At 41.1% G+C, this 16842-nt stretch overlaps 1 protein-coding gene across 3 annotated transcripts in view; it reads left to right on the plus strand.

Annotated features, from left to right (window-relative positions):
- The window catches only part of LOC139765708 (uncharacterized), an 82045-nt gene that overhangs the window by 55314 nt on the left and 9889 nt on the right, over window positions 1-16842 (plus strand). For all 3 annotated transcript variants that reach the window (XM_071693488.1, XM_071693489.1, XM_071693490.1), the window contains 3 exons: window positions 1369-1524; window positions 8300-8449; window positions 15579-16556. In XM_071693488.1, coding sequence (XP_071549589.1) covers window positions 1369-1524; window positions 8300-8449; window positions 15579-16556 — 1284 coding nt within the window. The remainder of the gene's footprint in view (window positions 1-1368; window positions 1525-8299; window positions 8450-15578; window positions 16557-16842) is intronic.

Below are 16842 nucleotides of genomic sequence, written 5' to 3' on the forward strand. Positions count from 1 at the left end.
TAGAAGCTGGTGACTGAGTTTGGTAAAGTGTGTGAAAGAAGAAAGCTGAGAGTAAATGTAAACAAGAGCAAGGTTATTAGGTACAGTAGGGTTGAGGGACAAGTCTATTGGAAGGTAAGTTTGAATGGAGAAAAACTGGAGGAACTGAAGTGTTTTAGATATCTGGGAGTGGATTTGGCAGTGGATGGAACTGTAGAAACAGAGTGAGTCATGGGCTGGGGGAGGGGGCGAAAGTTCTGGAAGTGTTGAAAAATGTATGGAAGTCGAGAATGTTATCTTGGAAAGCAAAAATGGGTATGTTTGAAGGAATAGTGGTTCCGACAATGTTATATGGTTGTGAGGCGTGGGCCATAGATAGAGTTGTGTGAGATAGAGTTGTGTGCAGGAGGGTGGATGTGCTGGAAATGAGATGTTTGAGGACAATATGTGGTGTGAGGTGGTTTGATCAAGTAAGTAATGAAAGGGTAAGAGAGAGGTGTGGTAATAAAAAGAGTGTGGTTGAGAGAGCAGAACAGGGTGTTTTGAAATGGTTTGGTCACATGGAGAGAATGAGTGAGGAAAGATAGACAAAGAGGATGTATGTGTCAGAGGTGGAGGGAACGAGGAGAAGTGGGAGATCAAATTGGAGGTGGAAAGATGGAGTGAAAAAGATTTTGAGTGATCGGGGCCTAAACATGCAGGAGGGTGAAAGGTGTGCAAGGAACAGAGTGAATTGGAACGATGTGGTATACCGGAGTTGACGTGCTGCCAATGGATTGAACCAGGGCATGTGAAGCATCTGGTGTAAACCATGGAAAGTTTTGTGGGGCCTGGATGTGGAAAGGGAGCTGTGGTTTCGGTGCATTATACACGACAGAGACTGAGTGTGAACGAATGTGGTCTTTGTCTTTTCCTAGCGCTACCTTGCACACATGAGGGGGGAGGGGGTTGTTATTCCATGTGTGGCGAGGTGGCGATGGGAACAAATAAAGGCAGACAGTATGAATTATGTACATGTGTATATATGTATATGTCTGTGTGTGTATATATATGTGTACATTGAGATGTATAGGTATGTATATTGTGCCTGTGTGGACATGTATGTATATACATTTGTATGTGGGCGGGTTGGGCCATTCTTTCGTCTGTTTCCTTGCGCTACCTCGCTAACGCGGGAGACAGCAACAAAGCAAAATAATAATAATAATAATGAAAGAAATAAGAAAGGTTTATTCCTTTTCTTTTCTTATTGCATGCAATATGTAGTACTGTTTTTGTTGTATCTTTGTTATGGTTTTCCTTTTATAAGTTATACTGCTATATGTTTGAATTATAGTGTACTGTAGAAATCACAGAAGGATTTTTAATCTGGTACATAGTTTCTCTCAGGTTCGTCATTTACAACAACACATCAAGAGACAGGAAGCAGCACAGAAAGAAACTCAAGAGAGTATAGGAACTGAAGAGGGTATTGCAAATAGGGAGGAATATGTCATTCTTTCCCTACAAAAGAAATATGAAGACTTGCTTCAGTATGTTATCAAGGTACTCTCTTTTTTTTTTTTCAGTCTTTTGTCATATTTAGTTTCATGTTGATAATTTCCACAACAGAAAAGATATTTGTATTTATAAAAGAAAGAGACAGGAGGTCAAGAGAAAGGTGCAAGAGGTGAAAAAAAGGGCAAATGAGAGTTGGGGTGAGAGAGTATCATTAAATTTTAGGGAGAATAAAAAGATGTTCTGGAAGGAGGTAAATAAAGTGCGTAAGACAAGGGAGCAAATGGGAACTTCAGTGAAGGGCGCAAATGGGGAGGTGATAACAAGTAGTGGTGATGTGAGAAGGAGATGGAGTGAGTATTTTGAAGGTTTGTTGAATGTGTTTGATGATAGAGTGGCAGATATAGGGTGTTTTGGTCGAGGTGGTGTGTAAAGCGAGAGGGTTAGGGAAAATGATTTGGTAAACAGAGAAGAGGTAGTGAAAGCTTTGCAGAAGATGAAAGCCGGCAAGGCAGTAGGTTTGGATGGTATTGCAGTGGAATTTATTAAAAAAGGGGGTGACTGTATTGTTGACTGGTTGGTAAGGTTATTTAATGTATGTATGACTCATGGTGAGGTGCCTGAGGATTGGCGGAATGCGTGCATAGTGCCATTGTACAAAGGCAAAGGGGATAAGAGTGAGTGCTCAAATTACAGAGGTATAAGTTTGTTGAGTATTCCTGGTAAATTATATGGGAGGGTATTGATTGAGAGGGTGAAGGCATGTACAGAGCATCAGATTGGGGAAGAGCAGTGTGGTTTCAGAAGTGGTAGAGGATGTGTGGATCAGGTGTTTGCTTTGAAGAATGTATGTGAGAAATACTTAGAAAAGCAAATGGATTTGTATGTAGCATTTATGGATCTGGAGAAGGCATATGATAGAGTTGATAGAGATGCTCTGTGGAAGGTATTAAGAATATATGGTGTGGGAGGAAAGTTGTTAGAAGCAGTGAAAAGTTTTTATCGAGGATGTAAGGCATGTGTACGTGTAGGAAGAGAGGAAAGTCATTGGTTCTCAGTGAATGTAGGTTTGCGGCAGGGGTGTGTGATGTCTCCATGGTTGTTTAAATTGTTTATGGATGGGGTTGTTAGAGAGGTGAATGCAAGAGTTTTGGAAAGAGGGGCAAGTATGAAGTCTGTTGGGGATGAGAGAGCTTGGGAAGTGAGTCAGTTGTTGTTCGCTGATGATACAGCGCTGGTGGCTGATTCATGTGAGAAACTGCAGAAGCTGGTGACTGAGTTTGGTAAAGTGTGTGGAAGAAGAAAGTTAAGAGTAAATGTGAATAAGAGCAAGGTTATTAGGTACTGTAGGGTTGAGGGTCAAGTCAATTGGGAGGTGAGTTTGAATGGAGAAAAACTGGAGGAAGTGAAGTGTTTTAGATATCTGGGAGTGGATCTGGCAGCGGATGGAACCATGGAAGCGGAAGTGGATCATAGGGTGGGGGAGGGGGCGAAAATTCTGGGGGCCTTGAAGAATGTGTGGAAGTCGAGAACATTATCTCGGAAAGCAAAAATGGGTATGTTTGAAGGAATAGTGGTTCCAACAATGTTGTATGGTTGCGAGGCGTGGGCTATGGATAGAGTTGTGCGCAGGAGGATGGATGTGCTGGAAATGAGATGTTTGAGGACAATGTGTGGTGTGAGGTGGTTTGATCGAGTGAGTAACGTAAGGGTAAGAGAGATGTGTGGAAATAAAAAGAGCGTGGTTGAGAGAGCAGAAGAGGGTGTTTTGAAGTGGTTTGGGCACATGGAGAGAATGAGTGAGGAAAGATTGACCAAGAGGATATATGTGTCGGAGGTGGAGGGAACGAGGAGAAGAGGGAGACCAAATTGGAGGTGGAAAGATGGAGTGAAAAAGATTTTGTGTGATCGCGGCCTGAACATGCAGGAGGGTGAAAGGAGGGCAAGGAATAGAGTGAATTGGAGCGATGTGGTATACCGGGGTTGACGTGCTGTCAGTGGATTGAATCAAGGCATGTGAAGCGTCTGGGGTAAACCATGGAAAGCTGTGTAGGTATGTATATTTGCGTGTGTGGACGTATGTATATACATGTGTATGGGGGTGGGTTGGGCCATTTCTTTCGTCTGTTTCCTTGCGCTACCTCGCAAACGCGGGAGACAGCGACAAAGTATAATAAAAAATATAAAAAAATAAAAAATAATAAATATATATATATATATATATATATATATATATATATATGATAGAGTTGATAGAGATACTCTGTGGAAGGTTGCTGCCAAATTCACTCCCAGATATCAAAAATACCTTACTTCCTCCACTTTTTCTACATTCAAATTTACCTCCCAATTGACTTTTCCCTCAACCCTACTGTACCTAATAACCTTGCTCTTATTCACATTTACTCTCAGCTTTCTTCTTTCCTACACTTTACTAAACTCAGTCACCAGCTTCTGCAGTTTCTCTCCCGAATCAGCCACCGGCGCTGTATCATCAGCAAACAACAACTGACTCACTTCCCAAGCTCTCTCATCCACAACAGACAGCATATGTGCCCCTCTCTACAAAACTCTTGCATTCACCTCCCTAACAACCCCATCCATAAAGAAATTAAACAACCATGGAGACATCATGCACCCCTCCCGCAAACCGACATTCACTGAGAACCAGTCACGTTCCTCTCTTTTTACTCATCCACATGCTTTACATCCTCAATAAAAACTTTTCACTGCTTCCAGCAACTTGCGTCCCACACCATATATTCTGAATACCTTCGACAGCGCATCTCTATCAACTCTATCATATGTCGTCTCCAGATCAATAAATGCAACACACAACTCCATTTTCTTTTCTAAGTATTTCTCACATGCATTCTTCAAAGCAAACACCTGATCCACACATCCTCTACCACTTCTGAAATCACACCACTCTTCCCCAATCTAATGCTTTGTACATGCTTTCACCCTCCCAATCAATACCCTCCCATATAATACAGAGGTATAAGTTTGTTGAGTATTCCTGGTAAATTATATGGGAGGGTATTGATTGAGAGGGTGAAGGCATGTACAGAGCATCAGATTGGGGAAGAGCAGTGTGGTTTCAGAAGTGGTAGAGGATGTGTGGATCAGGTGTTTGCTTTGAAGAATGTATGTGAGAAATACTTAGAAAAGCAAATGGATTTGTATGTAGCATTTATGGATCTGGAGAAGGCATATGATAGAGTTGATAGAGATGCTCTGTGGAAGGTATTAAGAATATATGGTGTGGGAGGCAAGTTGTTAGAAGCAGTGAAAAGTTTTTATCGAGGATGTAAGGCATGTGTACGTGTAGGAAGAGAGGAAAGTGATTGGTTCTCAGTGAATGTAGGTTTGCGGCAGGGGTGTGTGATGTCTCCATGGTTGTTTAATTTGTTTATGGATGGGGTTGTTAGGGAGGTAAATGCAAGAGTTTTGGAAAGAGGGGCAAGTATGAAGTCTGTTGGGGATGAGAGAGCTTGGGAAGTGAGTCAGTTGTTGTTCGCTGATGATACAGCGCTGGTGGCGGATTCATGTGAGAAACTGCAGAAGCTGGTGACGGAGTTTGGTAAAGTGTGTGGAAGAAGAAAGTTAAGAGTAAATGTCAATAAGAGCAAGGTTATTAGGTACAGTAGGGTTGAGGGTCAAGTCAATTTGGAGGTGAGTTTGAATGGTGAGAGGCTGGAGGAAGTGAAGTGTTTTAGATATCTGGGAGTGGATCTGTCAGCGGATGGAACCATGGAAGCGGAAGTGGATCATAGGGTGGGGGAGGGGGCGAAAATTTTGGGAGCCTTGAAAAATGTGTGGAAGTCGAGAACATTATCCCGGAAAGCAAAAATGGGTATGTTTGAAGGAATAGTAGTTCCAACAATGTTGTATGGTTGCGAGGCGTGGGCTGTGGATAGAGTTGTGCGCAGGAGGATGGATGTGCTGGAAATGAGATGTTTGAGGACAATGTGTGGTGTGAGGTGGTTTGATCGAGTAAGTAACGTAAGGGTAAGAGAGATGTGTGGAAATAAAAAGAGCGTGGTTGAGAGAGCAGAAGAGGGTGTTTTGAAATGGTTTGGGCACATGGAGAGAATGAGTGAGGAAAGATTGACCAAGAGGATATATGTGTCGGAGGTGGAGGGAACGAGGAGAAGAGGGAGACCAAATTGGAGGTGGAGAGATGGAGTGAAAAGGATTTTGTGTGATCGGGGCCTGAACATGCAGGAGGGTGAAAGGAGGGCAAGGAATAGAGTGAATTGGAGCGATGTGGTATACAGGGGTTGACGTGCTGTCAGTGGATTGAATCAGGGCGTGTGAAGCGTCTGGGGTAAACCATGGAAAGCTGTGTAGGTATGTATATTTGCGTGTGTGGACGTGTGTATGTACATGTGTATGGGGGGGGTTGGGCCATTTCTTTCGTCTGTTTCCTTGCGCTACCTCGCAAACGCGGGAGACAGCGACAAAGTATAAAAAAAAAAAAAAAAAAAAAAAATAATTTCCCAGATATACTCTACAAACTTATACCTCTGTAATTTGAGCACTCACCTTTATCCCCTTTGCCTTTGTACAATGGCACTATACATGCATTCCGCCAATCCTCAGGCACCTCACCATGAGTCATACATACATTAGATATCCTTACCAACCAGTCAACAACACAGTCACCCCCTTTTTTAATAAATTCCACTGCAACACCATCCAAAGCCGCCACCTTACCAGCTTTCATCTTCCGCAAAGCTTTTACTATCTCTTCTCTGTTTACCAAATCATTCTCCCTAACCCTCTCACTTCTCACAGTACCTCGACCAAAACACCCTATATCTGCCACTCTATCATCTAACACATTCAACAGACCATCAAAATACTCACTCCATCTCTTCACCTCCTTCCAAAACATCTTTTTATTCTCCCTAAAATTTAATGATACTCTCTCACCCCAATTCTCATTTGCCCTCTTTTTCACCTCTGGCACCTTTCTCTTGACCTCCTGCCTCTTTCTTTTATACATCTCCCTGTCATTTGCACTATTTCCCTGCAAAAATCGTCCAAATGCCTCTCTCTTCTCTTTCAATAATAATCTTACTTCTTCATCCTGCCACTCACTACCCTTTCTAATCTGCCCACCTCCCACGCTTCTCATGCCACAAGCATCTTTTGCGCAAGCCATCTCTGCTTCCCTAAATACATTCCATTCCTACTCCACTCCCCTCATGTACTTTGCTCTCACCTTTTTCCATTCTGCACTCAGAATACTTCCTCACACAAGTCTCCTTCCCAAGCTCGCTTACTCTCACCACTCTCTTCACCCCAACATTCTTCTTTTCTGAAAACCTTTACAAATCTTCACCTTCGTCTCCACGAGATAATGATCAGACGTCCCTCCAGTTGCACCTCACAGCACACTGACATCCAAAAGTCTCTCTTTTGTGCGCTTATCAACTAACAGGTAATCCAACAATACTCTCTGGCTATCTTTCCTTCTTACATACATATACTTATGTATATCTCTCTTTTTAAACCAGGTATTCCCAATCACCAATCCTTTTTTAGCACACAAGTCTACAAGCTCTTCACCATTTCCATTTACAACAGTGAACACCCCATGTAGTCCAATTATTCCCTCAACTGGCACATTACTCACCTTTGTATTGAAATTACCCATCACTATAACCTGGTCTTGTGCATCAAAACTACTAACACACTCACTCAGCTTGTTCCAAAACACTTGCATCTTATGATCTTTCTTCTCATGCCAGATGCATAGGCACCAATAATCACCCATCTCTCTCCATCCACTTTCAGTTTTACCCATATTAATCTAGAGTTTACTTTCTTGCACTCTCTCACATGCCCCCACCACTCCTGTTTCAGGAGTAGTGCTACTCCTTTCCTTGTTCTTGTCCTCTCACCAACCCCTGACTTTACTCCCAAAACTTTCCCAAACCACTCTTCACCTTTACCCTTGAGCTTCGTTTCACTCAGACCCAAAACATCCAGGTTCCTTTCCTCAAACGTACTACCTATCTCTCCTTTTTTCTCATCTTGGTTACATCCACACACATTTAGACACCCCAATCTGAGCCTTTGAGGAGGATGAGCACTCCCCATGTGACTCATTTTTCTATTTCCCCTTTTAGAAAGGTAAAATACAAGGAGGGGAGTCTTTCTAGCTCCCCGCTCCCATCCCCTTTAGTCGCCTTTTGCGACACATGAGGAATGCGTGGGAAGTATTCTTTTTCCCCTATCCCCAGGGATATGTATGTATATGTATACATTGAAATGTATAGGTAAGTACATGTGCGTGTGTGGACATGTATGTATATACATGTATATGTGGGTGAGTTGGGCCATTCTTTCGTCTGTTTTCTTGCGCTACCTCACTATTGCAGGAGGCAGTGACAAAGTATGATAAATAGAAAAGAATATATATATGTCTTTGTATGTGTACGTATATGTGTATGTGTTGATATGTATATGTACATATATACGTTATGTATATATATGTGCATAAGAGTGGATGGGCTATTCTTCATCTGTTTCGTGGTGCTACCTCGCTGATGCAGAAGCTGATTATGTATAATGATAATATAATAGAATTTATTTTTATTTGATCCATTATATTTCAAGTCTAAATCCGGTTACATGTGGATCTGATTAACTGGAGTCCAGCTGAAGAAGTAGCTGAATCAGGGTTATTGTTAATTGTCTAACTAACAGAATGGCCAGAAAGCACCCATATGTAATGATACATATTCATAGGAAGAATAGAAATACTTCATAATACAGTATATAAATATAAGGTATATTTATGATTTTACAGGTTGAGTCTGAAAACCAAAAGCTAAAAAGCCTCATAGGGGCATCTGTTGGGCCTGAAGTATATTCTAATGGCTCAGAACAAGATGATGCTGAGCATGGTCGAAGGGTTGTAGCAAGACTTCAAAATGAGCTGAAAGCATTAAGAGAAAAGGTATAATTTTACTACAGAATGAGCTTATTTTCATTTTTACAGTTACAAGTGGATAAACTAAGAAAAATAGGTTACATTTTTATATCATATGAGACAGGACAGGCAACTAACTGCCATAATCAAAGCCATATCCTTAGAGCTGGAATGGGGGAGGAAAATTCTACCTCCCTATTCTGTGCATGTCATGGAAGGTGATTAAATGGGGTGAGTATGGGACTGGAGCTCTACTCCCCCACCTCACCATCTAGTATTTCACTTTTTAAAAGACACAACAGAAGAAAGAGCTAAGTGGGAAGTACTTATCTTTCCTTGATGGCTAAGGTTGGGATGTCTGAATGTGTGTGGTTGTAACCAAGGTGAGAACAATGGAGAGATAGGTACAGATACCTCTTGATTTACACCATATTTGTAATGCGCATGTTCTTCTATTTTATTTCATGCAGTCTTAAGTTTAGAACAATATCATCACTGGGATGGCAGCATGATGGTGTGGCATGGTCAGTGCTTTGTGGAAAGCATGCATACAAGTGGTGTGGATACAGTCTGTAGTCATTGAGTGCTACAGCATTTTTTGCTGCAGTATTCTGTATATTGCACTCGTTTTGTCTCTTGCATCATGCCTCCTGGTACTAGTGGTGCTATGAAGCATAAGGCCTTCACCATGAGGTTAAGGTGGATGTGCTCAAATGTTATGAGGTGAATGAAGAGCTGATATTGAGCATGCTTTTGTACTTAGTGGATCTACTTTATGGACTATTCATGATAGTGTACAGGGAACCTGAGGAGATTTAGGAGAGTGCCAAGAGTGCAACATGAATCAGTGCATCCAAGACCTCTTATTCTTGAAGTCTGTTTATAGAGAGAAAGAAATGCATAGATTGAACACTAAATTCACGAAAATGTTCCCATCACCATACTTGTGATACAGCCAAAGACTTAGAGTGTATATGATGACTTGGCAGTAGAAGAGGGAGCAGTGAAGACATTTCATGCAAGTCTTGGATGGTTTACATCTTTAAGGAAATACTTCAATTGCCACAGTATGAAGATCACTGGTGAGGCTGCTTCTGCTGATGATGTTACTGCTGAAAATTGTCATGACCATTATCAAGGAAGGTGGTTATTTTCTTATGCCAATTTTTAACATGGATTAGATGTGGTACGGTGGCTTGAATGGATAGTATTACAGTTGTATTTCTTAAGGAAGGGGGTGACTGTTGTTGTTGATTGAATTGTTAGGATTTTCAGTTTATGCATGGATTATAGGATGTATGTGTCAGAGGTGGAGGGAACGAGAAGTGGGAGACCAAATCGGAGGTGGAAGGATGTAGTGAAAAAGATTTTGAGCGATCGGGGCCTGAACATACAAGAGGGTGAAAGGCATACAAGGAATAGAGTGAATCGAATGATGTGGTATACCAGGGTCGACATGCTGTCAATGGATTGAACCAGGGCATGTAAAGTGTGTGGGGTAAACCATGGAAAGTTTTGTGGGGCCTAGATGTGGAAAGGGAGCTGTGGTTTCGGTGCATCACACATGACAGCTAGAGACTGAGTGTGAACAACTATGGCCTTTGTTGTCCTTTCCTAGTGCTACCTCACGCACATGTAGGGAGAAGGGGGTACCATTTCATGTGTAGCGGGGTGGCGATAGGAATGGCTGAGGGCAGCAAGTATGAATATGTACATGTGTATATATGTATAGTGCAAATGACTGGGAGATGTATAAAAGAAAGAGGCAGGAGGTCAAGAGAAAGGTGCAAGAGGTGAAAGAGAGGGCAAATGAGAGTTAGGATGAGAGAGTATCATTAAATTTTCGGGAGAATAAAAAGTTGTTTTGGAAGGAGGTAAATAAAGTGCGTAAGACAAGAGAAGAAATGGGAACATCAGTGAAGGGGGCTAATGGGGAGGTGATAACAAGTAGTGGTGATGGGAGAAGGAGATGGAGTGAGTATTTTGAAGGTTTGTTAAATGTGTTAGCTGATATAGAGTGGCAGATATAGGGTGTTTTGGTTGAGGTGATGTGCAAAGTGAGAGGGTTAGGGAAAATGATTTGGTAAACAGAGAAGAGGTAGTAAAAGCTTTGCAGAAGATGAAAGCTGGTAAGGCAGCAGGTTTAGATGGTATTGCAGTGGAATTTATAAAAAAGGGGTGACTGTGTTGTTGACTGGTTGGTAAGGATATCTAATGTATGTATGACTCATGGCGAGGTGCCTGAGGATTGGCAGAATGTATGCATAGTGCCATTGTACAGAGGGTAAGGGGATAAAGGTGTGTGCTCAAATTACAGATGTATAAGTTTAAAGAGTATTTCTGGGAAATTATATGGGAGGGTATTGATAGAGAGGGTGAAGGCATGTACAGAGCATCAGATTGGGGAAAAGCAGTGTGGTTTCAGAAGTGGTAGAGGATGTGTGGATCAGGTGTTTGCTTTGAAGAATGTATGTGAGAAATACTTAGAAAAGCAAATGGATTTGTATGTAGCATTGATAGATCTGGAGAAGGCATATGATAGAGTTAGTAGAGATGCTCTGTGGGAGACATTAGGAATATATGGTGTGGGAGGCAAGTTGTTTGAAGCAGTGAAAAGTTTTTATCAAAGATTTAAGGCATTTGTACGAGTAGGAAGAGAGAAAAGTGATTGGTTCTTAGTGAATGCCGATTTGCGGCAGGGGTGCGTGATGTCTCCATGGTTGTTTGATTTGTTTATGGATGGGGTTGTTAGGGAGGTAAATGCAAGAGTTTTGGAGAGAGGGGCAAATATGCAGTGTATTGTGGATGAGAGGGCTTGGGAAGTGAGTCAGTTGTTGTTCGCTGATGATACAGTGCTAGTGGCTGATTTGGGTGAGAAACTGCAGAAGCTGGTGACTGAGTTTGGTAAAGTGTGTGAAAGAAGAAAGCTGAGAGTGTATGTGAATAAGAGCAAGGTTATTAGGTACAGTAGGGTTGAGGGACAAGTCAGTTGGGAGGTAAGTTTGAATGGAGAAGAACTGGAGGAAGTGAAGTGTTTTAGATATCTGGGAGTGGATTTGGCAGCAGATGGAACCATGGAGGCGGAAGTAAGTCACAGGCTTGGGGGGAGGGGGCGAAAGTTCAGGGAGACTTGAAAAATGTGTGGAAGGCGAGAACATTATCATGAAAAGCAAAAATGGGCGTGTTTGAAGGAATAGTAGTTCCAACAATGTTATATGGTTCCAAAGCGTGGGCTATAGATAGAGTAGTGTGAAGGAGGGTGGATGTGTTGGAAATGAGATGTTTGAGGGCAATATGTGGTGTGAGGTAGTTTGATCGAGTAAGTAATGAAAGGGGAGGAGAGATATGTGGTAATATAAAGAGTTTGGTAAGAGAGCAGAAGAGGGCGTTTTGAAATGGTTTGGCCATATGATGAGAATGAGTGAGGAAAGATTGACAAAGAGGATATATGTGTCAGAGGTGGAGGGAATGAGGAGAAGTGGGAGACCAAGTTGGAGATGGAAAGATGGAGTGAAAAAGATTTTGAGTGATTGGGGCCTGAACATGCTAGAGGGTGAAAGGTGTGCAAGGAATAAAGTGAATTGGAATGATGTGGTATACCAGGGTCAACGTGGTGTCAATGGATTGAACCAGGACATGTGAAGCATCTAGGGTAAACCATAGAAAGTTTTGTGGGGCCTGGATGTGGAAAGGGAGCTGTGGTTTTGGTGCATTATACATGACAGCTAGAGACTGAGTGTGAAGGAATGTGGCCTTTTGTTATCTTTTCCTGGCACTACCTCACACGCATGCGGGGGAGGGGGTTGTCATTTCATGTGTGGCAGGATGGCGACGGGAATGAGTGAAGGCAGCAAGTATGAATTATGTACATGTGTATGTATGTGTGTTTGTGTATGTATATTGCTGTACCATCAGCAAACAACAACTGACTCACTTCTAAGGCCCTCTCATCCCCTAAAAGACTGCATACTTCCTCTTCACTCCAAAACTTGCTTTTACCTCCTTTCCACCCAATTCATAAACAAATTAAACAGCCATGTGACATCACACACCCCTTGCCACAAACCATCCTTTATTTGGAACCACTAGCTCTCCTCTCTTCCATCTCATTCACATGTCAAAATCCGGTGATAAAAACTTCACACTGTTTCTTTCTGCTCCCCTCTCCCACATCATATATTCTTAAGACCTTCCACAAGGGATCTCTATCAACCCTATCATATGCTTACTCCAGGTACATAAGTGCCACATACAGATCCATCTGTTATTTTAAGTATTTCTCACACATTCTTTAAGGCAAACACCTGAGCCTTGCATCCTCTACCACTTCTGAAACCACACTGTTCCTCTCTAGTCTGATGATCTGTATATGCCATCATCCTCTCAGTCACTAGTCTCCCTTACAACTTACCAGGTACATTTCTCAAAATTATACCTCTGTAGTTTGAACACTCACCTTTATCCTCCTTGCCTATATACAGTGGCACTATACATGCATTCTGCCTCATCATGATTCTTACATACATTGAAAATCCTAACTAACCAATCGATAACACAGTCAACCCCCTTTCTTAAGAAATTTAACTGACACCAACCGCTCCATCTGCCTTGCCACATTTCATATTATGTAAGGTTTTCACTACTTTTTTCATTGAAAAACTCTTCTCAACTTTCTCACTTTGCATACCACCCTGACCCAAAAACCCTACATCACCCACCTTATTATCAGACACATTCAACAGTCTTTCAAAATCTTTTATGGATTTCTTCATACATGTTCACCATTTTCCACATCAGAAACAGATGACTGAGCCTAAGATGGAAAAGTCTTCACTTGGCCCCCTTCTCTGTTCCTTCATTTGGAAAAGTGAAACAAGAGGGGAGGAATTCCAGCCCTCTACTCCCACCCCTTTTAGTAGCTTTTTACGACAGGAAATATGTGGGAAATAACCCCCCCCCCCAAAAAAAAAAAAAAAAATCTATCTTAAAGTTTTCCAAAACTTCTTCCCCATCCCATCTCACTGGTGATGGGGCTGTTGTATCTTCCACTATGAAAACTCTTTTGAACTTGCCATTCAGTTCTCACATATCCTTACATCATCCTCTACAACATTTTCCTCTGAATTCCTTATCCTGATTAGTTGCTCCTTAACTGACAACTGGCTCCTGTTAATATATGGTACAGTGTTGGATTTTCAGCTGCCTTGTACACAGTAATCTTTTCAAAATGTCTTTGTTCCTCTGTTCTTATCCTGTTATACTTCTTCCATGCTCTCTTATACCCTGTCAGTGCTAGCTGGCTAGAGTGCCATCTGTATATTTGCCATTGCACATCCCAAAGCTCCTTTGCTTTGTAACGTCCTTTATAAAACCATTCCTTCTCTTTCTTACCATTCCCTCTGTACTTGAGGCTTGAGATACCCATGGCTCTACTCCCTCACTCTAAGTTTCATAGAACCTTTCATCATGAAGCCCTGGTTCCTGGCTACTGAAGTCCATTTCCCAGTCTATGTTACTGTGGAAATTATTTAGGTTTGTCTAGTTTACACAGTTATATCTCTTTAGTTTCTGTCTCACCTCTGCTCTTTGAGTGCCATCTTTTACCACATATTCAGACATGAGCATTACATAATGACTTCTTCCACCTGGAGCATCATATATAATGTTCGCAATATTCTCACTAGTGTAAGTGAAGATAAGGTCTAGTAATGACGGTGTTACAGTTACTATTCCCATTGTGTATTGTCTGAATGGGCCATCCTCCACTTTTTCTTGAAACTCTAGCCTCTCTTTTATTAAGAGGGCTAATTCTCCTCCTTTACCTACCCTTTCCTTTCTTGCTATCATGTACCACTCTTGGCAGAACAGTTGAGGGCTTATCTCTTTGGTAAGGTTAGCTTTCACTTTCCCTTATACGACCCTTGAATTCCTTATTGTTACACTAACTATTTACCCATCCTCATTTGCATACATTAGTTTCAGTCTGACATTACCATCTCCTAACACTCCTGCCCTATCTGCAGTTCTAATGGGGCTGTACCATATGCCATATGTGATGTCCCCAGTTTTTTGCCTTTTGACTGTATTCTTTTCTTTCTCTCTCAGATCTATCACACTTGATGAATATTCCACTGAATTCCTCTATACTTTTGAGATTTTTACCCTTTCTAAGTACTTCCTGGCTAGCTGACTCCTAGACAAGTGTAACCATGACTGGTATTCCTCTTACATCATGGTTATAGCTTTATATTCTTCTCCTTTCCCTTATCACAGAAGTCTCATCTGGAAGTCCTATGGCCTCCATCATTTTTTTAATAGGCATTTCCCCCCCTCTTTTTCCCTTTCTTCCTTATCTGGTGTGTGATCTTCCACTCCACCTAGCTTCCACTGCTACCTCGCGTGTGCATTAAATAGCAGACAAGTATGAGAGAAAAGTGGGAAAATATTTAAGTTGGTTTTATTGCTTATGTCATCCTTTGATTCACTCCATGAGTCCTCACCCATTTCTGTCATAAAGGTAGTTGTATTAAATCGCATGTCTTTGATGAGTGCTATAGTGCTGTATTAATTTTAAGAAGTTCGTGTCTCAAATATGAGCACTAGCTTATTTAATTGTTCTCTTTCATTTGCCAATGCATGATTCATTGATTGATATTTGCAGTTGTATTCATAATCTGTTCTACTTTCTTCCTGTTCGACAGGATTAAAATCAAAGTCATCTGACCAAATTATTGTTAGTTTAGGTTTTACTGTATTATTCTATACTTTAGGGTATTGGGGTTTGAACGTTCAAGAGGATGAGAGGCATGCATAGGGTGAAATTGATTGGATCATTGTGGTAGATGGGATGGAAATGCTGTCAGTTATGCTGAACTGGCCTAAATAAGTGGTCAGATAAATGATGGAATATTCTGTGGAACATAGTTGCAGAGGCTGGGCTCAGTTGTCAGTACATTATACATGAAAGCTAGAGAGTGGATTTGTGCAAGTGAAGCTATTGTTTGTTATTCCTGATGCTACATTGGTGAGAGAAGAGAAGCAGTTAGGCATAAAAGAAACTGTTAAAGCAAAAAATTTCTAATGCAGAAAGAATGTTGATATTCTTTTAATATTATTAGTATGCATTTATCCAATCTTTATCCTTTATTTTCTATAGGTGCAGGAGAAGAATAAATACATTCAGGATTGTGAGCAACATTTACAGTCTCTGAGGGAAAATATTGCTCTCCATGAATCAATGAGGAACCAAAATTCAGATGCTCAGGGAATAAACACTGCAACAGTAGAGGAAGAGTGGATGAGGCGCTTGAATGAGATGCGGGAAATGTATGAACGAGCCATTCAAGGTTTTAAGGACCAACTTAGGGAACTACATGAGAAGCTACTGGATTCTGAAGAGGTTCATGCTAAACAAGTTCAGAAATTAAAGGAAAGGTTGGCCATAGCACAGACTGTAGTCAGATCAAAAAAGATTAATGGAGGGGATGTAAGTGAGCCACCTGGAGCTATCAAAGTTTATGATGGTCAAGAAAAGCATTCAGATGATGGTGAGATTATAAATGAATCTGGGAGAACTTCTAAACAAAGAGAAGAAAAACTGGCAAGTGTTAGTTCATCTGAAGAAAGTGAAAGTCAGAAAGGAGCAGCTAGGTCTGAAAGAGATGGTGATAAAGTATCTGTTGATAAGACAGCTAAAAATTCTATAGGTGATGAGAAAATAAATCAAACTGAGGAACCAAGCCAAACCCAGATCACCAGAGAAATTAATGAGAAAGATGAAGACACCAATTCTAGATTACCTGCCATCATAGCAGGTGATGAGAAGTATAGTAAAATGTTAGAATACCTAGTAAAGAAACTTGAAACTTTATGTTTAGGTGGAAGTGAAATGGAAACTACTTTATCTGTCATTACAGACACTATCAATAGGTGTTTGCAAGAGTGGAGGGAAAGATTCCCGCAGGAGCAAGCAAAACAAAAGGATGAAGGTGATGAAATAAAGAAAGATTATGAGGACCTGCAAAAGAAATTGCGAGGAAAAAACAAAAAAATTGAGGGTTTACAAAAGCAATGTAATGACCTTGAGCAGCAAAATATGACACTTCTTCATCAGTGCTCCCAGCTTGGATCAAAAGTAAGTGAGCATGAGTTGTAATTCCCAGTATTGTAAAGGTTACTTAAAAAGATGCATTTGAGTGTTATGTGCACATTGTTTTACTGGTTTAAGTGCAAAAGTTCAGTAATGGTTATTTTGCAGCACTGGTATTAGTGAGATTTATATTTCTTTTTTCATTTATTTATTTATCTTACTTTGTCGCTGTCTCCCGCATTAGTGAGGTAGCGCAAGGAAACCGACGAAAGAATGGCCCAACCCAGCCACATACACATGTATATACATACACGTCCACACACGCAAATAT

The sequence above is a fragment of the Panulirus ornatus genome, chromosome 55 (genome assembly GCF_036320965.1).
Source record: "Panulirus ornatus isolate Po-2019 chromosome 55, ASM3632096v1, whole genome shotgun sequence".
NCBI lineage: Eukaryota > Metazoa > Arthropoda > Malacostraca > Decapoda > Palinuridae > Panulirus > Panulirus ornatus.